The following is a 19,923-nucleotide window of genomic DNA, read 5'->3' as shown; positions in this document are numbered from 1 at the left end:
ATGGTTCGGGATGCTCGACACTACTAGGGTCCAAACTCAGGTCGTGACAAACTTGGTATTAGAGCATAGTTCATGGTCCCAGGGTATCTGCAAAATTGCATCAGGCAGAATCTTGCTTATGGGTGTGTAGAGCGCCACACTTATAGGCAGGAGTCTACTAGGCGTTTAGGAGTGTTTCTCTTCTTTGTGATTTAGTTCATGTCGTAGAGTCTGTACGTCCCCAAATCAATGGTCTCTTATATTTTAGAAAAAGCTATCATGCCTCCACGTCGCTCCAATGGTCAGAATACCCAAATAGAAGATGTACGTTCTACCCATTGGATTAGGACACGCAATAGGGCTCATACTCCTAAATTTGTTGTTGATTTAGGAGTCCCTCCTGTTCATACCAGCCCACCTCGGGCACCTAGCGCTCCTCGGTCTGGGACTAACCACACCCAACCTCCCCATAGAGAGATATCAAATATTGAGTTCAGACAGTCGATGCATATGATCGAATAGTTGGTGGCTTCATAGGATCGACAATCGGAAGATGTTAGGTTTGTGTCTGGTGCATCTGAGACTATATGGGTAGGTCAGTTTATGAGGCTGAACCTGCCTAAGTATACCGATATAAAGGTGGAGGAGGATCCGTAAGAGTTCATAGATGAGATGGAGAAAATATTTTGAGTGATGCATGTGGATGAAGTAGAAGGATTTGAACTAGCGGCTTGTCAACTAAAGGAGGTAGCAAATCAGTGGTACAATGAGTGGAAAGATTCGAGAGGGGATAGTGTTGAGCCCTCTATTTGGGGCGAATTTATGGAAGCCTTCCTGGATGGATTATTTCCCCAGGATTTGAGGGAGTCCGAGGCTGAAGAGTTCATGAACTTGAGAAAAGGGAAGATGAGCATCAAAGAGTACACCCTGAAATTCAATCAACTATCTCATAATGCTTCGGAATTGACAAGAAATATGAGGGACCATTTAAGAAAGTTTGCATCTGGCCTTTCAGATGACTTGGTGTTAGAGTACAAAGGGGCGATACTAAATAGGGATACGGAATTCTCCAAATTATTTATTCACATGCAGCAGGTTGAGGAACAGAAAAAGAGGGTTGTTAAAGCAGGGGAAAAGGACAAACAAGCCAAGAGGGTCAGGACAACAGACCAGAACATTAGTCAGCTGCAGGGTGGTAATTGGGGTAACAGGTGGCTGAAGAAAAAGTTTTGGGGAAATGCTCAGTCTGCATCGAGCGCTCCAGCACCCAGACCCCTAGTTGACTGACGATCTCAAAATTTCCAGCCTTACCATGGATTCAAAGCGTAGGGTACTCAGTCCTAAGGCAGTGTGGCTCTTTCGTATCGAATATTTCTGCGGTGTGAGACTTGTGGTAAGCATCACCCAGGAAAGTGTCAGCTGGGCACGTTGGTATGCTATATATGTGGCTAGTCGAGCCATTTCCAGAGAAATTATCCTTCTACTAGAAGGAACTTTAATGGTGCTAAGTCCCAGGCAAACTCTTTTGAACCACCACTGCCTTCCAAAGATGCTACTTCAGCTACCGAAAGCGGTCGCAATCGGTTATACACCTTGTCCAACCGCCGGGAGGCAGAGGCCTCGCCAGATGTAGTTACGGGTATGTTGCAAATCTTCTCCCATGCTGTATATATGTTACTTGATCTAGGGTCTAATTTTTCTTATGTGAACCCATATGTGGCAGTCAGTTTTGGCTTTGAGCTCGAAAATATTCTGGAATCCTTCTCTGTTTCTATCCTGTTGGTGACTGTGTTATGGCTAGAAAGATGTACAGAAATTGTGTTGTGTCTGTCTACAATCGTGATACTGTGACAGAACTTGTAGAGCTTGATATGGTTGACACTCTTGGACCCTTAACACTACACACTACAATCACCTATCTCTTACAATTGACACAAGAGAGGCATCTGGCCATTCCCTAGGAGCCAAGCTCGGGAACTATAACGTCTTCAAGGCAAATTCATGAAGATGGTTTTTTCAATTTTTGAGACTTGATTTTTGTGTGCTTCTAGTGTTAGATCCTTGTTCCCTAACACTATTAGAGTCTAGAAATTGAAAATTCCAACAAAAAAGAAGTGTCAAAATCAAAAATTCCCCCAAAAAATACTAAACCCATTTTTTACCCTAGGTCAAATTTTGAGTTTTTGATTTTGTGTTTTTCTTGTGTTTTGTGTTAGATTTTCTCCTTTCCGAATGAACCAATGATAGAGTAGGAGGGGTATTCTTTAGCACCTAAGGGAAAATTCATCTCTTATCTCAGAGCCCGTAAACTTATATTTAAGGGTTGTTTGTATCATCTGATTCGGGTAAAAGAATCTAATACTGAAAGTCCTTCTCTTCATTTTGTCCCTGTAGTTAATGAATTTCTGGAAGTTTTTCCTGATGATCTCCCACTATCCTGATAGGGAGATAGATTTTGTCATTGACTTATTGTCAGACACTCGTCTTATTTTTATCACGCCATAAAGAATGGCTCCTATAGAATTGAAAGAGTTGAAAGAATAATTAAAAGATTTTCTTGACAAGGGCTTTATCCGTCCTAATGTTTCTCCCTAGGGTGCACCTGTACTCTTCGTGCATAAGAAAGATGGTTCCCTCTGTATGTGTATAGACTACCATCAGTTGAATAAGGTCACTGTTAAGAACAAATACCCTCTTCCTAGAACTGATGATCTCTTTGACCAACTTCAGGGTGCTAAGTATTTCTCAAAGATAGACCTTCGTGTGGGGTACTATCAGTTGAAGGTTAGGGAGGCCGATATTTCCAAAATAGCTTTCCGAACCCGATATAGCCATTATGAATTCTTAGTCATGTCCTTCGAATTGAATAACGTCCCTGCAGCTTTCATGGACCTAATGAATAGGGTATTTCATCAGTTTTTAGATCTATTTGTCATAGTCTTTATTGATGATATTTTGGTTTACTCTAAGAATGAGGAGGATCATGTCAGCCACCTTCGAATCATCCTTCAGACCCTCAAAGACCATAAATTGTATGCAAAATTTTCTAAGTGTGAATTCTGGCTTAATGTTATTGCTTTCTTGGGGAATATTGTGTCTAGTGAAGGGATTAAAGTTGACCCCCAAAAGATTAAGGCAGTTAGAAAATGGCCCAGACCCACAACTCAAACCGACATTCGGAGCTTCTTGGGTTTGGCAGGATATTACAGAAGGTTTGTAGAAAGTTTTTCTTCCATAGCTGCTCCCCTTACCAGGTTGACTCAGAAAAGGTAAAATTTGTGTGGTCTGACTCTTGTGAGAATAGCTTTGAAAAATTAAAGGACAAATTGACTACTGCACATGTTTTGACCCTTCCTGAGGGTACAGAGGGTTTTGTTGTCTACTGTGATGCATCTCGAGTGGGACTTAGATGTGTACTTATGCAGCATGGTAAGGTGGTAGCTTATGTATCTAGGCAGTTGAAGGTGCACGAGCGAAACTACCCCACCCATGACTTGGAGTTAGCGGTTGTGGTGTTTGCACTTAAAATTTGGTGGCATTATCTGTACGGGTACATGTTGATATTTTCACTGACCACAAAAGTTTATAGTATGTTTTCTCACAGAAAGAATTAAATCTCAGGAAGAGGCGTTGGTTGGAACTGTTGAAGGATTATGACATGAGCTTGCACTATTATCTGGGCAAGGTGAATGTGGTGACCGACGCCCTCAACAAATTATCTATGGGCAGTCTTTCTCATGTTGAGGAAGGAAAAAAGGAGATGGTGAAAGACATTCACCACCTTGCAAATCTAGGGGTGCGACTTCTGGATTCCATAGATGGAGGGGTAGTTGTACATGAAATAGGTAAATCTTCTGTATGTGCAGAAGTTAAGAAGAAACAGGATGAGGATCCCATCTTGATGCAGATTAAGAAAGATATGGGTCAACATAAGGTGATGTCTTTTGAAATTGGCGGTGATGGGATTTTGAGATATCAGGGTAGGCTATGTGTGCCAGATGTGGATAGATTGCGGAAAAGAATTCTTAATGAGGCTCACACTTTGAGGTGTGTTGTTCACCCAGGCTCTACTAAAATGTACCATGATCTTAAAGCTATATACTGGTGAAATAATATGAAACGTCATATGGCTGATTTTGTTTCCAAGTATTTGAATTGCTAACAAGTTAAAGTGGAACATTTGAGAGTAGGTGCTACTTCTCAAGAGATAGCCCTGCCCATGTGGAAGTGGGAGATGGTCAACATAGATTTCATCATAGGGCTTCCAAGGTCCCGAAACCAATATGATTCCATTTGGGTAATTATGGAACGACTAAACAAGTCAGCTCACTTTTTGCCTGTGAGGACTAACTATTTGAGATATGATTATACCAAGCTTTACATTGAAGAAATATTTCATTTGCATGGGGCACCGATATCCATTATACCTGATTGAGGTACACAATTCTCTTTACAGTTTTGGAGATATTTTCAAAGGGGTTTAGGTACCCAAGTAAACCTGAGTACGGCATTCCACCCCAGACGGATGGGCAAGCTGAACACACCATTTAGACCCTTAAGGACATGTTGAGGGCTTATGTAATTGACTTCAAAGGTAGTTGGGTAGATCACTTGCCATTGATAGAGTTTGCTTACAATAATAGCTATCATGTCAGCATTAAGATGGCTCCTTTTGAGGTACTTTGTGGGAGAAGATGTAGGTCACCGATTGGGTGGTATAAAGTAGGTAAAACATAGTTGTTTGGGCCTGATCTTGTTTATCAGGCAATGGAGAAGGTGAAAATCATCAGAGAACGACTCAAGACAGCCCAAAGTTGCCAGAAATCCTACGCTGATGTTAGAAGAAGAGAGATGGAATTTGAGGTTGGTGATTGGGTATTTCTAAAAGTCTCCCCTATGAAGAGAGTCATGCGATTCAGGGAGAAAGGAAAGATGAATCCTCACTATATAGGACCATATCAGATTGAAAGAAGAATAGGTGGGGTCTCTTATGAGTTAGATTTGCCCGCAAGTCTGACTTCTATTTATCCCGTTTTTTATGTGTCCATGTTGAAGAAGTGTGCTAGAGATCATTCCCTAGTGTTGCCTGTAGAGGAGATCAATATGAAAGACTCATTGTCATATGAGGATGAACCTATTGCAATCTTGGATCGCCAAGTTAGAAAGTTGAGGAGTTAGGAAATAGCTTTGGTCAAGGTGATGTGGAGAAATCAAAAAGCCAAGGAGGCTACTTGGGTGTAAAAAGAAGATGTGCGTGCGAGGTATTCAACTCTTTTTGAGACCATAGACGATGATTTAGAAGGTAAAAATCCTATACTACTCATTTTCTTTCATCTAGTTCTTGAAATCGTGCTTGATGTGTCCCAAGTCATCATTTAGGGTCGAATGATCCCAAAGGGGGATAATGTAACACCCCACATTACGGGCTAGGACGTAAACCATTATTTCTATGCGTAAAGGATCCATAAGCCATAGATCCAATGTGAATATAGTGTGTTAATCAATTATATAGTGAGGGAATCTAGTTGAGCATAAATTGAGATCATAGAGGTCCCTTAACTCGAGGACGAGTTGAAAGCCTTCCTATCTATTGAGTTTTGGTGAGCATTTAAATTTGGGTCAAATTCAATTGACCATAAATTTTTGTATATAATGAATTATAGGTCTTACGATATATAAAATGAAAGGTCTTTGAGTCCTCTTTCCAACGCCATCAATTTTACCTAAATCCAATATTGGGATAAAAAGTAATGGCCGTTTTACAGTGAGATATCTGAACTGCCAAAGTGCAACGGGAAGACCAACGGACCGTCGCCCAAACCATCGCAACTGAGGCAGTAAGCCCGTTTTCTGGCCATAAAGCGAAATTTTGAGGGACGATCCATCCCCAAGGTGACGGTTCATCGCCCAAACCGTTCCTCCAATAGCGGAGCCAGGATTTTCATTGAGGGGTTTCAGAAGTAAACATACGGACTAGTCGAAGGGGGTTCAACATCTACTATATATACATAAAAATATTTTTGACCATGTAAAAATAGTATAAAATAGTATAATTTTCCATCGAAGGGGGTTCGGATGAACCCCCTATTTACAAGGTGATCCACTGCGTACCGCACCTCCGTTTAGCGATCTAAAGTCATTTTTAAAGAAATTTTTAGGTCTTTTCCACCCTTTTGAACACCTAATTACATCAAATCATAGCACATAACTCCTCATTCATCCAAAGCATCAAAATTAGGGTTTTTTCCAAGAACAAGGAATCAAGAACCAACCTCTAAGTTCAAGATTTCCAAGGAATGAATCGAGATTCGAGTTCTTCTCTTTAAACTAATTAATCTAAGGTACGTGGAGTTTTCCTAAAACTACATGGGCATAAGAAAATTGTTTCAAAAACATTTAAACATTGTGAAATCATGAATTCTTGAAGGGATTTTGGAATTTACATTACACAGTTTTGCTTTATAAATTCTTTAGTGTTAAAATAGATTTGGTCTTGAGGCCTTTCCCCTAACTTTGATTTATAACCATGCTTAAGTATATATATATATATATATATATATATATATATATATATATATATATATATATGTATGTATGTATGTATGTATGTGTGTATGTATGTATGCATTGATGGGTTTGAATGAAGAATTGAGAGCATGAACTATTAGAAATCCCTATCTTGTTTACAAGCCTCTTATTTTCGTAAGATATGATTTATTTGAAATGTGTTGTTGGAAGCATGATGTAAATGTCTTGATTTTGTTTATGACTTGATCATGGTTTTAAAGTGAAGAAGGGGTGTTTTACTTGGTGTTAAAAGTTAAAGATGTTCACTAAAAAGATTGCATGTTTTGTCACAAATTTCATGACCACCACATGTTTGTTGAAATGCTGAAAAGAGTGATCTTTGCGTAACTTGATAAATATTTTAAAGTCTGAATCTTGTTAAATTGTTTGAAGTATGGTGATCCAAACTTTATGTTTTGAAAGAAGATACTATGATATGATATTTTATGGCTCAGAAACATGACTTGTAAGTCTTGGTATGACGATACCAAAATAGACAATGCTATAACATACACAGAATAGAATAGAAATCAGATTTTACTTAGACTTATGGATTTTGAATTCAGAAAGATGCATATTTAGAAAAGGCTAAAATTGGGCATGAAGAGATATTAGGTGATTACCCGAAGAAGGTACGAGTTTAGAAAACTCATTTCTCGAAACTGTGTTTTGCCAATACGGGTTATTATGTCTCCTAGAGGGATTATACGCTGGCCTAGAGCCCTGTGGCGTATCAGACTCAGACACCCCAATTCTTGCGGCAAACTCGGGTTGGGGGCTTGGTCACCTAGTTAAGGGCGCACTCCATATATCTCGTGGGGTTGTAGACTTGTAGGGTGTACCACCTAACTCAGAAGTAATACAAAGAATAGAACTGCACTGTCAAAAATTATTTTTAATATCATTGAAATTGCCCATGTGTTTTAACTCTTTCATGCATGATGTTTCAGATTTGCTCTTATCTATGTTATATATACGCATTATTTTGGATTGCGTTGTGTACCAGTATGTTTGTATTGACCTCCTATATTTCATGGTCTGAGGCTCAGTTTAGAGGTTCTGCTAAGCCGTAGAGTTATTTAGATAGAAGCGAAGTGTGCAGTTGGTAAGCCTTCTTTATTCCAGAAGGTTTGTTTCCTTTCAGTCAGTTGGTATTTATTTTGGTTCAAGTCCACTGGGGCCTTGTCCCAGTTTTCAGATAGTTTATTGATTTCGTATGTAATAGAGATTTCGCAGACTGAAATAGATGTGGTTTAGATCTTGATAAATTTCTTTTCGTATTACTAAATAGAATTCAGAATATGACCATGATTCTGTTTATTATATTTTTCCGCATCTTTTCTATATTATATGAGTATTGTGCATGATCGCCAGATGTAGAAGAGCATCTGGGCCTCCATAGTTCGGGATGCTCGACACGGCCAAGATCCCGGCTCGGGTCGTGACAAAAAATCATCAACAAAAGTAATGTAATACCTCTTTCCACCTTTACTAATAGTGTTCTTAAAATCTGCTAAGCATGAATGTACTAGTTCAAGCAACCCGGTCTTTCTACTAGTAACATATTTAAAAGGTTTCTTGGCATGCTTTGCTTCTACACACACAAGAGATTTAGAAATATCATCAATAGTTACTTCAGGAATTAATTCTATTTTTCTAAGTCTTTTAATAGAAGCAATATTAACATGACTTAGTCTACCATGCCATAAATTAATAGACTCAACAATATAAGTAGAATTTAAAATATTTGCATTAACAATCTCTTGATCAATGTTCAGTACAAATAAGCCCCCATTAAGGTATTCCTTCCCAACAAAGTCTCCTCCACGAGAAATAATTATTCTATCAGCTTAAAAAATAAGTTTATGGCCTATTTTGTTGAGAAGTGATCCAGAAACTAAGTTTCTACAGAGCGAAGGAACATACAGAACATTGTTCAAGGGTAAAGCTTTTTCAGAAGTTAATTTAAGTAAAATTTTTCTTTACCTATAACTCCAGCAGTAGTGGAGTTACCTATGTAGACGCACTCGCCATCGGTGGATTCCTCAAAGTCATGGAATAATTCTTTGTCAGCGCAGAAATGTCTTGAAGCGCCTGTGTCCAACACTCAATCAGTCTTGTTAGCTATTATTAGTAATGTTAGAATTATCAATTGGAGATTCATTAAATAAAACATAATCAACTTCTAATTGTTCGAAGAAAATCAAAAGTTTTTGTGACCAACGTTTAAAATTATTTTCGTCCAATGGCTCAAGTTTTGATAAATCAGGAAAAGTTTTGTTCAAAGAAAGAGTCATTTATCAATATTGTATGTAATGAAAATCGCTTTCAAATTGTTGAAAAAAGTACTACAATATTGATATGGAACTAAAATTAATAATTATAATAAAATAGTCACAAATGTTGTATTGTGGCAAGTCACTGCCTTGAAAGCGAGTTCGGTCCGACTTCGGTACAAATCCTTCTAGCCGGTCGCTCCCCAAGGTTCCACAGCTACTTCCAAACACGTGCACTCGTGGCTGGAAGTTTGGAGGTTTCTCAAAACTATTGCCCAAAAGTAGAGAACTTAGGAGGAAGATATTTTTCTTTTACTTTATTTGTGGTGTATCTTTTGTTCTCAAATAGAGTGGTTTATATAGGTGAAGAACAAAGGATGTTACAAGAGTGAGTTAATGGTGAAATGAATGAATTAACTCCTCACCAAATGAATTCATCCGTTCAATGAATGAATTAACTTATCAAGAATTAACTTATCAAATGAATTCTTACGTTCGGGGAGAACTAAAAACACACAGTTACAAAAGAATTAAGAAGTTACATTATTTTCTCATAATGTATCTTGTAAATATTTTTGATAACAATGTATTTGGTCTTCTATTTTTGGATAAGCTTAAAGAAGTTTTAGACTTTGACTTTTCATTCTAAACATTTATTAAAAATGCTTTCAACAAAGTGTTAAGATCACATAAAGAGAAAAGACGGTATCCTTAATTTAGTGTATGTAATATTCAATTGTCAATTCAATAGAAAAAAAAGGGGTAAAATTGAGAAATAGCCTACTTATCCCCTTAATTATGAGTTTCATAGCAACAGTTTCATAATTACATTATATAACAAGTTGTATTTTGTATTTTTATAAATTGTTGCTACAAAAATACAAATACATATGATTTTTACTGCCCTTATGATCGATATGTATTTTGTATTTTTGCAAACTATTACTACAAAAATACAAATACATATAAATACATATGCTACAAAATATAATTTGATAAAAGTATTGTTATTTTTTGTAATTTAATACTTAAGTATACTACTTTATGTATTTTTCCCCAAAAAAAAAACTCTATGAGATAAGCTGAGCACAAGAGTGCTCCTTATTCTATACACTTCAAAACATCATTGCCACCTAAGCAAGAATTTCTCCTTACTTTTCGAACTATATCAATATATTATAAAAAAAAACAATATTACAATGAAAAAAAAAATTATACTTTAACACGTAAAATATGACGTGATAACACGCAAAACATGGTATGATGAATAGAAAGAAAATTTGTACTATTACATGTGAAACTTGACGTGATGAACCTTTCAATCTCAAAAAAGGAAAAAAATACAAGTTTGAAGGCTGACTAAATCGACACTAATATTTATATACTAGAAGTGCAAGGCCCGTGTCAGCACGAGCTCAACAGTAAAACATGTGGATTGCAAGTTTTAAGTTTTAGGATTTATCTTGGAGTAGAAAGTTTGAGCAGTAGAATATTTTTATTAATATAATTGAGCTAAGAGGATCACAATTGAAAGCCTTTTTTTAACCTTCTTATTGAATTCTGCGATCAGAAATATAAAGAAAAAAAGGCGTAAATCTGATGAAATAGCTTAAATCAAATATTCAACAGATTATTGATTTTCAATATCGCAAAGATTAAGAATCATGTAAACTTACCCGATAAAGAGAATACACACATTAGATTCGCTATTGTTTTGTTTAAATATTAATTTTAACACGGCAAAAAAGTGTTATTTTTTAATAGAGAAGGAAGAGTTGAGATTTTCTTTTCTTTATTTTATTTTTAAAACAGAGAAATGTTAATTAATATTGAGGAGTTGTAAAAAGTTGAGAAAGATGGTTACACATATTTGATAGAAAATTTGCTAATGTTAAGAAAGTGCGAAGTATTTGGTAGCAAATTTGTGATAGATACACGTTTTTTGTACTTAAAGTTACTTTATTTATATTTAAATTAGTTTATAAAAATCTTTTGCAAATAATCTTTATACTTCTTTTCTTTAATTTCTTTAAAATATAGTAATAAAATTTACTTATGTATTATTCTTTTCACACTTTACTACATACATTTTATCCTCTTTAAATCTCATTATGTCATTTTACCTTCTTTAAATATCACCGTACATTAAAATCACGATTGAAGCAGCTGAAAAAGAAATCAATCAATTTTTAAATTTTTTTTGTTAATTATTGTTATTTACAGTACTTTTTATTTCATTTTCAAATAATATATGCTGTTTTATATCTTCTCTTTTCCCGTCCCAATTTATGTGACACTAATATAATTTTGATAGTTAATCAAATATTTTATGTTGACATATCATTTTGTTATACTTATTTTTCTAATACATAAATGACTTATAATAAGGAGTAATATAGTAAAATCATCATTTGAAAGACGAAAATTTAATTTAAAACATTCAGAGTTAATTTCGCATTTTATGTCTATTTTATTTTTCATTAAATATTATTTATTTTCTTAATACTTAGATGACACATAATAATTAATTAAGAGCGATTGATTATATTATTAATATAAAAATTAATATAATTTTATCATATCCAATAATAATCATCGATAATTCACCGGAATAATATATTAATTAAATACTGAATGCTATATTTACATATGCAAAATATAATATTCTTAAATATTATTGGATAGTGCATTATATTTATCTTTCACAATAATAAAATTTTACTATATATTTTTCTTTATTTCTTTTTAACTTGATACATATTGACCCAACACAAATTCTAAGAAAATATTCATTAGAAATTTATTTTATTAAATTAAATTTATTCATTTTGTACTTTAAAAATTTAAAGTTAAGTTTAAATATTAGTATTTCTATACAAGAAAAAAATAATTTTAAAATTTAAATTTACTAAAATAAATAAATAAAAAGATTAATTTTCTATATAAAAGTCAATTAAAATAATAAAATTGATTTAATTTAAATATTTATTTGTAATTAATTAAGATAATTTTTTATTTTGTCATGATTTATGTTGAACCGATAAAATTTTGAGAGTTGAATAGAACTTTTATCTATTATTTAAAAAGTATTTTAAATTGTTAATTATTGTGATTTATAATAATTTTTACGTAATTATTAAATAATATATTTACTCCTTGTGTCCCAATTTGTGCTGCTTCGATATAATTTTGAAAGTCAACTAAAATTTTATTTATCTTTTAAATTTAAAGTTGTTAATTATTACGATTTGCAGTACTTTTTCTTTTATCTCAATTTATGTGGCATTGCTAAAATAATGAGAGTCCATAAAATTTCTCTATGTCTTTTAAATATTTTAAGTTATTAATTATTGTGATTTGTGGTAACAAATTAGTTTTGAACATGATAGCCAATTAAATAAATAAATAAATAAAATTTATTTTCAATATGTAGTTATAGTTAATTAATATAAATTAATAGAATATATTAAATATTTAAACCATTATGATGATACAATAAAATTATTATATATTGGGATATGGTATATAATTAAGTGGGAGTAAAGGGATATTTTGATAATTGGATAAGAGGTGGTCGAAACCACCTCTTCTATATAATAGAAAAACATGGACAATTATTATTGTTTCATGTAAAAAAAAATAGGGATAATATCCATGAAAATACCTGAAGTTTGATCGGATTACCAGTTAAGCATACTGAACTTTGCGGGGGTCCTATTACCTCACAGACTTTTTTTTTCCATATTTTAATGGCATATATCTGTCACTTGGCACACTGCGTGTAATTCATGCGCATTGAGCGCGTGAGCAGTGTTAAAAATGTTTTAAAACTTTTTTTATTGCCAAACAACCCCTTAATTTTATATTATTTAAAGTTTTATATTTTTATTTATTTTTTCATTCTTCATTCTTCTTTCTTCTTTCTTCAACAATTGTTGCTCCATTGTTGAATTGAAATTTAATGAAACTCAATGGTTATAATTTAATGGAACTTGCTAATTGAAACTCAATGGATGATTCGGAAGATTCAAACTCGAAAACTCGCTAATTTAATTTCGAGTTTCATTAATGGAAATTGAATCTTCCGAGTTTCATTAACGGAAGATTGAATAGCTTTATATATGAAATTAAATTTTTCGAATCTTTCGAGTTCCATTAATGAAAATTGAATTATGAAATTAAATTTTCTGAATCTTTCGAGTTCCATTAATGAATTTTTCTAATCTTCCGAGTTCTATTAATAGAAATTGAATCTTTCATTAAGTTTTCAATTAGCGAGTTCCATTCAATTAGCGAGTTTCATTGAATCTTCCATTAATGAAGCTCGCTAATTGAATCTTCTGAGTTTCAATGGAAAATTAATGGAAGATTCCATTCAATTATTTGAAAAACTTATCATTTGGAATGTTTAATATGGTTGTAATGGTGAAAAAATGTTGAAAAGTAATAAAATGGAGAAGACACGGCGCGTGTACCATACTTCCCACCGAAAAAACTGGATATACATTTTGAGGAGGGGATTAATTCCACTTTAAAAAAGTCCGGGGGAATTAATTCTAATTAAAAAAGTATAGGGGGTAATAGGACCCCTGCAAAGTTCAATATGCGCCACTAAAAATTTGGTTAAACTTCAGGTATTTTTATGGGTATTATCCCAAAAAAATAAGGATGTCTTTGACTCTAAATAATAGGAGTAATAATAACATATCCTTTATATTTTGTAGAATAAGAGTTTGGAGCTGATAGAATGTTCGTAGATCTCAACTTTACCTGCGTTAGAATGCTCGTTTCAGAAGACCATTGGCATAACTTTGACTATAAACCCAAAGCAAAAATGACTATTGTAAGCTTTTTTTGAAATACAAAATATTTTTCATGTTGGACGGGATACTTTTGTACTCCTGTGTTTTTATTTTATGTGACATCATTTTTTTTCAGTATGTCTCAAAAAGAAATATTTAAGAATTATTTTAAACCACAAGTTTCAATTTTTTATTTTTTTTGTAAATATCACATCAAGTCAGTGTCTATCGAAATAGTCTCTTTACTTTATCTGAGGTAGTGCTATAGAATGCGTACACTTTCCTCTCCTAAGACCTCATTTTATGATAATATATTGGATATATTATTATTATTACATCAAGTCAAAGAACACTACATAAAATGAGACGAAAATAACATAATTAGGCGCACCCCTAATAACCGTGGAAATATAAAATACAAGTGAGAATTATAAATTCACCGTAGTTTTTAAAATACATAACACAGTTTTAATTCTCTATCTCATTTTATCTGACATATTTTTTTTAATTTGTTTCGAAAGAATATTACCTTATTATAATTAAAATAATTTGTAGCTACAGAAATATATAAGAATTTTTTTAGACTATAAATTTTTATAACTATCGTGTCAACTAAAAGGTGTTACTCCCTCCGTTTTAAAAGAATAGCCTACTTTATTTTATAGTCCATTTCATAAAAAATGACCTTGTTATTTGTTTGAAATGTTTTGATTTTAATTTCTTATATGTCATTTTTAAAACAAAAAGATTAAAGAATATTTTTGTATATTTGACTTTACTTTAATTTAGAATCATATAATTCAATAATTTTTTTATTTTTTAAAATTTTATATCAAGTTAAAATATATACTCACTTTATTTTTTTTTTCTAAAAACCTACTTTTCTTTTTAATTTATTTCAAAAACAATTACTACTTTTTTTCTATTATGACAACACTTTAATTTCAGCTTTTATGATACATTTATGGGCAAAATTCAAAAATAATACACTTATCTCCTTAATTATAAGTTTCATATCAATAGTTTCATAATTACATGATATAACAAAGTGTATTTTGTATTTTTGTAAACTGTTGCTACAAAAGTACAAATATATATGATTTTCACTACTCTTATGATCGATATGTATTTTGTATTTTTGCAAATTGTTGCTACAAAAATACAAATACATACAAATACATATGCTATAAAATGTAGTTTGATAAAAATATTGTTATTTTTTGTAATTTAATATTTAAATATGCTACTTTTTATATTTTTTCCTACATTTATCCTAACTTTAATTTAAAGCCATAATCAGAATAGGTCACTGAAAAAAAGAGTCATTTTATAATTAGGCACATCCCTAATATCACTGTAATATAAAAGCATAAAACGCAATAAGAACAATAATACAACACATAAATCTACCGCAATTTCCAAAATCCATCACATAATTTCACTTGTAAAAAAACCCATCAATGTGCACATAAAATAATCTGAAACACCAATTCAAGGATCATATGCCCTTATAAATCAGCTAGGGTTTCAGAATTATGAATCTTTGATACTCCTTAGTTTAAAAAGACTGACAGTACAATTCAGCACTGGGGAACAATAATAGTAAAATTGGGGATTGTAATTGTACCGATTGGATTCGGTTTATGTTTCGAATGGAGATTGATTCTTCTTCGCCAGAGCCGATTACGGCGGCAACGTCGGAGGATATTATCATTAAGGTACACTGCTATTTACTTGATGCTATTCGTATATGATTCGTAAGTTGTTCATCATTTTGGAATTAATTTTCTGTATTTTGAACTCGAATGATGTTAAATATTACAAGTATTGAGCTTTTTTTTTTAGTACCGACCTTACTGTGATTAGAAACAATTAAGTATGAAGTTCCCCTTTTACCCCAATTGGAGGGGATTGCGGATTAGGCGCGGTAAATTTATTAGGAAATAAATAGTTATGGGTAATAAGTATTTATTTTTATATAATATATTTTGCTAATATTATCAATTGAAATATTTTTTATTTTTATTATCTTGACTTAAAGATGTTTTATTAATTTATATTCTAAATTAGATATTATCGTAATTAAATTATCTAGCGTTCTAGGATCTTCCTTAGTACTATGTAATCTTTTGTATTCTTAGTATAATCTATATAGTTGGGTTTCGATTTCTTTTAATGATTTATTCTTTTAGAGAGATGTCTTGATGCCCGAGTGATATAGTTTATCTCGTGACTTGAGCTGGGGGTCTATCGGAAACAACCTTTCTACTTCTTTAGAGGTAGAGGTATGGACTGCGTACATCTTACCCCCCAGACCCCACTAGGTGGGAATACACTGGGTTTGTTGTTGTTGTTGTAAGATGTATCCATTAATTTATGTAATTGTTAAATGCTTTGTAGTAATATACATTAACTGTTTTTCTTCGTTCTTGTATTTTTTATTTTCATATATTTTATTAATATATTCAATTTTATTGATATCCATATTTTGAGGGGTGATTAAATGATAGTTGATTAAACGCTTTGTTATGATATTCTTTAGTTTTTTCTCTTAGTTTTTGTAAGTCTTCTATATTATTTTTAAGATATTTTAAATATTCTATATCTTTTGTTTTAAAATATTCAATTAAATTCGTTTTTATAAGGTTTTCTGTTAATCTTGTTTCTTCCATTTCTTGTTCCCAGTATTTTAGATATTCGTAATTTATCATTTTATTTTTCTAAAGTAAATGTATAATAATCTATTCTACTTGTACTATATTTAATATCTTGTTTGAGGTTATTAATACTACTAACTATTTTTTCTTGTTTTTTTCTTAATGAATTTTTTAAACTATCTAAACTTTTATCTTTGTTTTTTTCTAAATTTTTCAAGGTTTCGTCTATCCATTTTATTTTTTCTATTAGATTTTCCATTATTTCTCTAATTTGTTTTCTATAATCAATTTCTTTATGTAGGTCTTCTTGGTTTTCTCTAATTTTCTTAATATATTCTGACATTTTTAGTCTGTATAATATTCATCTGATCTAAATAGTATTGGTGTTCATAGTATATGAGTAAGTTTTCTATACTATTTAATAATTCTTCCTCTTCATAATCTTGTAATTTTTTTCATATTATTTTCTTTATGTCTATAATTTCTATATCTCTAAGTATATATAAAACAAGTATTTTAATATCATCTGTCATTTAAGCTTGATTAAATGCTTTTTCATAATATTTTTCAGTTGTTTGTTTTAGTTTAAGTAGTTTTTGCATATTTTCATTAAGAAATTCTATATATTTTATATCTTTAGTTTCCAATCATTTGTCTAAATTTACTTTCATCTGTTTTTCTATTAACTGTATGTTTCTCATATCTTTTTCGAAAAATTCTAGATATATGTAATTTATCATGGTAAGTATTTGTAAGAGTAGTTAGGTAGATATGGTATGTAATTTATTCTAGTCATATAATATTACCAAATGCTTTTTCTAATATGATTTTTCTTATATCTACTACTTTTATATCCTTAAGTGCATATAAAATAAATATTTTAAATTTATCTATCATTTCGTCAGATAAATAATTATTCATTTTTTATAAAATTGCTATTTTCAAAATATTCCCTTCAATCATACACATAACAAAATATGATCATATTAGATTACTATATACTAGATCATTCTTAAATAACATGTTCATCGGTCACTATTAGCATGGTAATCCAGATACTTTTTCGTTAAACAGCGCCTCAACTCTGGCTACTCCCCATCATGGCTTCTTGCCTTATTGGTTTCACCTTTAGGATGACATAGTTCTTAGGGATTTTTCTTCGTTTCCACTTTGCTAGTAAACTTCTTAACATGCTATTCTTCGAATAATTCTACTATAAAGTAACTAACATGAACTTATCTTATTATATCATGATTATTAGGAATTATGAATTTAGCTATTCATAATAGTGAATAAATATACCTGTTCTGGTAAGTTTGATAATTTTAAGTTTTGTTCCTCCATAGATTTCTCCATTGAAATATACCTGTTTTTTAAATAAGCAAAATATTTGTTGTAGACAAGAGAGAGTTTTTGCTTCAACGCATGAAGGCTTGCCTTTGCACTGTCTTCGGTCCTTCTATTTATAACTGAAATTTACAGATGATTTTTTTACACGTTTCCTAAAATGACTTTGAAAAATCAAAACCTAGTCTAGGCTAGACTAATTAATGTTTACAAAAATATCTTCATCTTTTAAAAGAAGACTTTGACATAAAGCACTAAATAACAAAAAACTTTAAATGCCTAAGACTTTTTCTATACAAATTTTTACAATTTACGTAAAAGAAATTGTGAAAGCTATCTACATGTTACTTTCATAATTTAATAGCTTGTCTTCTCCATTATTTCGCTCTGTAGTTATCTCTTTTTTGTTGTATCTGCTATTTTTTTATCTTCTTATCAGTGTAGCATCACATCTGGAATAAAGTTGTGCTTGCCACTACATCTGCTGCATATGTGGTCTTTGTATTTTTGGCCAACTTTTTCACAAAATTGATCCATAGCTTTTTCTGAAATAATTTCTTTACTGATAGATCTTGTTAATGGTTATTCTTCTGGTCTGAGGAGTGTTAATCCCCATTTTCTAAGTTCTTCCATATCATGATCTCTAACTTCTTTGCAAGTTGAATAAATCAATGCTTGGTTCCTTGAGTTATATATCCAAATTGGCTTTTTATTTAAATAATTATTAAGTAACTCTGATAATATATTGCTTATTCCAATAACTCTTTTGTTGCGGTAAAATGCTGGTATCTGCGTTTTTGGTATCTCGGTCTGTTCACATATTTCTTCCGAAATAATATAATCTCTGGTCATACCCATTTTGACCACATTAATAGTCTGTTTAATTTCGTTAAATAATATTTCTGCTGGTGCGGAATAAAATCGAACATAGAATAATTGTCCGTTGGTAATTCTCTTGTAAGTCATAAATTCTTTGTGAATTTCTGGGATTCCTGCTTATTCTTCTCCATCGGTTGTGTAAACCGTAGATAATAATCCATAATAGTAACATGATTTAATAAAATTTGGGCTTGTACCTGGTAAGGCAATAAGTTTATTATAATTTTGGCATTTCTGGGTAATATATCCTTTTTATTGTGTGGCTAGCTCTTCACTTTGAATAATTTTGGTATTTAATAAGGTTTGTAAGGTGTGTATGTTGTCAATGTATTTACGAGAAGAATAATTGTATGTTTGTTTTTCTTGGTTAAGTGATTCAGAATAGGTATGTATCTGGGGAGGTGCAAATGCTTCTAAATTTTGTATATTTGGTGTATATGGTTTTGAAAATATTTGGCTGAGGTTATAATTCTTTTTTTTTGGTATTTCAGGTCTATTTTTATTGACTATATTTTTTCCTTTAGATGTTCCTGCAGCTGTAATTGAAGTTTCGTTAGTAATTTGAGTTTTAAGGTGTTTCTCATCGTCACCTTCTAGGTCTAGTTTTTTAATGTGCTCTTCCTGCACAATATCTTGTTTTTTATAGTGCTTGACTTGCACTTTTACATTTGTAACTTCAGTAGTTAGTGTAATAACTCGTTCTTGTAATAACTCTATTTGTTTAAACATTTGGAGCAATAAATCAGTCTGGGTATCTTTGACATCAGCCTCTTCCATTGGTAAATCAGTTTGAGTAGCTTTGTCTTGATAAGTAATCTGCAATGATATTTTTGTTAGTATTGATTACTTCAATTGTAAATGTAAAATTCAGTATATTTAATACTAGTCTCCGAATTTCCTTTGTCGTAACCGAATTTTGTATTTTTCTTGTTAGCCACCATCGTACCTGTGTATTATCTGTTCTAACAATAAACTTGTTATACATGATATATGGTTCAAATGCTATTAAACATTTATATAAAGAACATAATTCTTTTCTATTTATTTCTCATTTTATTTCTGTTTTGTTAAACGTTCCTGAGTAATATCTACAATGATGTTCTAATTTTTCTTCTTCATACCTATATTTGAATACTCCTCCATAACTATATTCACTTGTATCAGCTTCTACTATACATGTAAATTTTTTATTTTCATCTGGAAATTGTAACTTTGGTAACTCTTTTACAAAGTAATTTTATTTTCTTTACCTGTTTTTTGTCTTCTTCATTATATCTATATTCTACATTTTTAATTTTTCCTGTAATGATTTTAAGTTTTCTGCTAGTTTTGGAATATATTCTCTTACTTGGTTTACTAATCCTAAAAATGATTGTAATTTCTTTTTTGTATCTAATTCTTCTTCTGAATTTATTA

At 31.7% G+C, this 19,923-nt stretch overlaps 1 protein-coding gene across 1 annotated transcript in view; it reads left to right on the top strand.

Moving 5' to 3' along the window:
• Positions 1-2,904: 2,904 nt before the first annotated feature.
• Positions 2,905-19,923, top strand: part of LOC107841604 (E3 ubiquitin-protein ligase PRT6) — a gene marked incomplete at its 5' end in the record, with an annotated part of 35,378 nt that continues 18,359 nt past the window's right edge. Inside the window, 4 exon segments of the mRNA XM_047396214.1 lie at positions 2,905-3,247; positions 3,250-3,528; positions 3,531-3,835; positions 15,182-15,342. Coding sequence (XP_047252170.1) covers positions 2,905-3,247; positions 3,250-3,528; positions 3,531-3,835; positions 15,182-15,342 — 1,088 coding nt within the window.

Source organism: Capsicum annuum, chromosome 9 (genome assembly GCF_002878395.1).
Source record: "Capsicum annuum cultivar UCD-10X-F1 chromosome 9, UCD10Xv1.1, whole genome shotgun sequence".
In the NCBI taxonomy this organism is placed as follows: domain Eukaryota; kingdom Viridiplantae; phylum Streptophyta; class Magnoliopsida; order Solanales; family Solanaceae; genus Capsicum; species Capsicum annuum.
This window is presented reverse-complemented; position numbering and strand designations above follow the sequence as displayed.